Source organism: Plasmodium reichenowi, chromosome 11 (genome assembly GCF_001601855.1).
Source record: "Plasmodium reichenowi strain SY57 chromosome 11, whole genome shotgun sequence".
Taxonomy (NCBI): domain Eukaryota; phylum Apicomplexa; class Aconoidasida; order Haemosporida; family Plasmodiidae; genus Plasmodium; species Plasmodium reichenowi.
Genome location: NC_033656.1, coordinates 72,967 through 78,180, shown reverse-complemented (window position 1 = coordinate 78,180; position 5,214 = coordinate 72,967). Strand labels below are relative to the sequence as shown.

General features: G+C 15.6%; 3 protein-coding genes across 3 annotated transcripts in view; all 3 read left to right on the top strand.

The window, feature by feature from the left end:
* The window catches only part of PRSY57_1102700 (chromatin remodeling protein), a gene marked incomplete at both ends in the record, with an annotated part of 4,956 nt that extends 4,776 nt beyond the window's left edge, over positions 1-180 (top strand). Inside the window, one exon of the mRNA XM_012907998.2 lies at positions 139-180. Coding sequence (XP_012763452.2) covers positions 139-180 — 42 coding nt within the window. The remainder of the gene's footprint in view (positions 1-138) is intronic.
* Positions 181-1,376: 1,196 nt separating this feature from the next.
* On the top strand, positions 1,377-2,966 carry PRSY57_1102600 (syntaxin, Qa-SNARE family; the record flags this gene model as incomplete). The annotated part of the gene is made up of 4 exons (XM_012907997.2): positions 1,377-1,508; positions 1,664-1,704; positions 1,997-2,096; positions 2,196-2,966. 4 exons carry the CDS (start codon positions 1,377-1,379, stop codon positions 2,964-2,966), a joined length of 1,044 nt encoding a protein of 347 aa, XP_012763451.1.
* Positions 2,967-4,721: 1,755 nt separating this feature from the next.
* Positions 4,722-5,214, top strand: part of PRSY57_1102500 (phenylalanyl-tRNA synthetase beta chain, putative) — a gene marked incomplete at both ends in the record, with an annotated part of 2,204 nt that continues 1,711 nt past the window's right edge. The window contains one exon of the mRNA XM_012907996.2: positions 4,722-5,214. This exon is cut by the window's right edge and continues 1,206 nt beyond it. Within this exon, the coding sequence (XP_012763450.2) occupies positions 4,722-5,214 (493 nt within the window).

The following is a 5,214-nucleotide window of genomic DNA, read 5'->3' as shown; positions in this document are numbered from 1 at the left end:
AAAAAAAAGTTATGTGATTTTGATAACCTATATATATATATACTCACATGTATGTATTTAAATATTAAATTACATACTAATTTAACATATGTGATTTATTAATTTATTTATTTTTTTTTTTTATCCCTTTTGTTATAGGAAAACATTCCCTTAAATAATAAAGATAAAAGAAAAATTTGAAAAATATATTATTAAATTTTTTTTTTTTTTAAAACCCTAAATTATGAATGTGTTATGTATAAATATATATTTATATGTGATACCAAATATAAACTATAAATTTAATATATGTTCATGTTGAATAATATATATTTTTCTTTTCTATATTTTTAAATACAGTAATGTTATTTAAGATAATAAAGAAATATAAAATATATATATATATATATATATATATATATATATATATGCAGATGCATATGTGATATATTATTTTTTTTTAATTTATGATTATATTTCAGAAGACTCTATCCCTTAGGGATTTTTTTATATCATTTTATTGTTACATTTTTATTTATTTAAAAGTTTATTATATAAATTTTTCTTTCTTTTTCCTTTCTTTTCTTTTTTTTTTTTTTTTTTGTTCTAGATATTTATATTTATATTTATATTATATATTAAAATATTTTCCTTTTTTTCTGATAACTTTGTACCAAATTTTTTTACTTTTATTTTAGATTAATAATAAAGCACTAAAAAGAAATAAACTAATACATATATTTATATGTAATAATATATATAATTATTAACATTAAATAAATATAAACATAAAATTTTATTTTTTTATCATTGTTTTTTTTTTTTTTTTTGGTAATGACAATATTAAAAAATAATTTTTTTTTTTTTTTTTTCTTATTAAAATGTCATTATACATATATATATATATATATATATATATATAAGTAAAAAATAATATTATTTAAAAGTACTAACAAAAGAATATTATATATATTATAAATAGGGTCATTATTTTAATATATAATAAAATTATTATATATATATTATATATATATAAATTTTTTTATTTTAATTCCTTTAAAAAATATGGGCTTATTTTATTAAATTTTTTTTTTTTTTTTCTTTAAAATTTTATATATTTAAAATATTAATATATAATAATATTATATAATTAACCATATATTTGTATATATATTATAAACCCTTTTTTTTTTTTTTTTTTTTTTTCTTCTTTCTTTTATATAAATAATATAATATTATTAATATATATATATATTTTTATTTTTATTTTTTCTTCATCTATATATAATTATATTTATTTGTATTTAAATAATAACAAAAAAGAATTAAGATTGTTTTTTTATAATTTTTATTTTTTTTGTTTGAATTTTTTGTTTAAGAGGAAATGTTTAAAAAATATGTCATATTCTAATAAAAAGAAAGAATATAAAAAATTTAGTAATAAAAATGTTATGAGTTTTGAATTTAATTCTGACATTCAAAATGATATTGGGGTTATTAAATCTTATACCTCAAGGATTTCTAGAATTGTAAGAAAGATCTGAAGAAATTGTATTAAAAGGATATAAAAAGAATTTACATTTATATGTAAATAATATATATTATATATCTGAATGAGTAATTATGTTATTTTTAATATTATATTATATTATTTTTTTTTTTTTTTTTTTTTTTTTTTTTTTAGAATGATGATGAACCGTACTCCATTGAAAGTTCAGAAAAAGTGTAAGTAGAAAAATTAAAGAGAAAAAATGTTTTTAATATATATATGTATATATATATTTATTCATTTAATATATTTTTTATTACAATATATAAAATGTATATAATGGTGGTGACTGGTTTGTCCCTCCAAACCGTTTATAATATCAAAAGAAGTAAAAGATTATTAAATTATATATGTTTAAGATAAAAATTAAAGAAATAATAATAATAATTTTAATATATATATATATATATATATATATCTTCGTAATATATTAAAATTATTTTATTTTATTTTGTTTTATTTTTTTAGACAAGAGATAGTTCAGGAGGGTAAATTAAAAATACAAGAAATACAAAAAAAGTTGAAGAATTATAGAAATATTACTGAAAATGTACCTCAACATGAGAAGGTAATAAATAAAATAAATATATATGGGTTAAATGGGTATATACATTTGTATATATAAATAAATAAATATATATATATATATATAATATACATTTTGTAGGTACGAGTGAAATTGATGTTACAAAGGTTATCTAATTCCTATTTAGAAGCTGTGAATAATTTTCAAAAGGCTTCAAAGAATTATATTAATAAAACCATAATGAATGATTTGTCAACTAAAAATTATAATGTAGAAGAGAATATGGAATATGATTCTTTAAATAATTTTTCTCGTAAGAGCAATTCTAATTATGATACCAATATAGATAAATATAATGTGAATATATATGATTATAATTTTTATGAAAATAATTATGAAACGTCTTATAGTAAATATAATAATAGTACGGAATTCCAGAGTGTTGATAGTACTGTAGAAGAAAAAACAAATAAAAAGAAAAAAAAATATAAAAACAATATATTTACTGGAGATAAGAAAAATGAAGTACATGAATATCTTTTAGAAAATAATAATTATGAGCAGGAAAATAATAATTATGGTCAAGAGAAACAATTTGTTTCTATAAATACTGTGGATATAGAAAATGAAATATTAACTCAGAAAAATAAAGAAATTAAAAAATTACATAAAGATATAATAAATATACAAGAATTATATAAAGAATTATTTGAACAAATAAATATTCAAGGAGAAAATATTGATAACATCGATTCACAAATGGTTAATACACATGATAATATAATGATGTCTGGACGTGAAATCGAAATAGCACGAAATAGATATTTTAGTAGTTTGAGATGCACTATATATCTCTTATTTCTAATTTTAATTTTAGTCATCATTATTTTGGTAGTATTTAGAATTATATAAACATAAAATATATATATATATATATATATATATATATATATATTTGTATATGTTTTTATTTATTATTTCCTTTATTTTGGAGCCCCTATTTATATACTTTGTGTTCATATGTATAGTTTAATTTTTTTATGTAATACATATGAATATGTAAAACGTTATACACCACCATTTGGTATAATATATATATATATATATTTTAAAAAATGTGTCATTTATTTTTTTAATATATATTTTTTTTTATATAGATATACAAGCTCACTGAGCAATCCGTATTTTTGTATATTTATATGTTATGATTTGCTTCCCTTCCCTTTTTTTTTTTTCTTTTTTTTTTTTTATGTATATATACTTATGTTTATATGTTAACCGATATTAAATATTTTGATATATTAATTATTTTATTTTATATTTTTGGAAATATCATAGATTTTATAATATTTTATTAAATAACAATATAAAGTAAAAAAAAAAAAAAAAAAAGGAGATATATGTTTTAGGGGTTTATAAATATATAATTAAAAAATTTCATTGGTATTGTTCATAATTTTTTTATATAATTTTAACTGGGCAAAAAATATGGATGGATTTAATTAATAAAAATATGTGATACATTTATACATACACATATATATATATATATATATATATATATATATATATATATATATATATGTATGGTTTTTTTTTTTTTTTTTTTTTCTTCCTTTTTCTTGGATGTTCTTTTCATTTTAATATTAATATATGTTTTTAAAGTTTCCAAATATTACATCAACAATATGTTTAAATTAATATCTTAATACATTAGTTTTTATTATTTATCATTTTTAATAATATAATTAATATAATAATTCACTTTTTTAATAAAATTGGAGAACTTATGTAACGGTTTAAAAGATTTGTTCATTTAAGATTTTTCGATCGTTCAATATAAAAAAATAAGCATAGATAATTTACTTTTTCGAATTGTTTATTATATAATGTATTTAATTTGTATATGTTAGAAGATATAAAAATTATCTCACAAAAGAAAAAAAAAAAAAATATATAAATATATATATAATAAAGTAGTTATATTGTTATAATGACATATCAGTTTTTATAATATTTAATAAAAATGAACTTGAAAAGGTGAATAATTTTTTTTGTATAAACCTTAAGCTAGGGTACTTATATATATAATATATATATATTAAAAAAATATATATATATATTTAATATATATATATATATATAATATATTAATAATAGGAACCATATACAGTTTCAAATATATATATAATATATATATATATATATTTATATTTATATTAAAATATATAATATTGTACATATTTTTATTTAGGAGAACATATATATTAAAAACGTAAGTACCCTGAATTAAAAAAAAAAAAAAAAATTAATATAAATAAATTATAAAAAAATAAAAATTTGATTGAAAAAAAATTCATATGATATAATGTTGTATTATTATATATATATATATATATTATGTCATATAAATATGTTTGTTTAATATAAATTTGTTCTTTTCTATTTTTTTATAATTTTTTCCTTATAAATATGTATATGTAAGTTTATTTTAGTTATGTATTTTATTTTATTTTATTTTATTTCTCCTTAAAAAAATTACATTTTTAAGGGTTATAAAATATTATTTTATATTCTTGAATTTTATAATTTTATATATATTTATATAATTTTTTTTATGTTGAAAAGATATATCCATATTTGTGGTAAGAAAAAAAAGAAAAAATAATGCCTACCATATCAGTGTATGAAGATGATTTATTCGAAAAGCTGGGAGAGGAAATTATAGAAGAGAAATTATTGGATGTTTGTTTTGATTTTGGTCTTGAGGTTGATGATATTGAATATAAGAATGATAAGAAAATATATAAAATCGAAGTTCCAGCTAATAGATATGATCTAATATGTGTAGAAGGATTATGTCGTGCTTTAAAAAATTTCATGTGTAAATTTGATGATATAAAATATGATATATCAATGAATAATTATGATATATGTATAAAAGGAAATCAATATATTAAAGTGGATGGATCTGTTGATGATAGAAGAGGTTATGTTGTTTGTTGTGTTTTAAAGAATATGAATATAAATGATAGTGTATATAATAATATTATAGAAATACAAGAAAAGTTACATCATAATTTAGGAAAAAAGAGAAGTGTATTAGCTATAGGTATTCATGATTATGATAAAATTAAATTCCCTTTAAAATATAAATTTG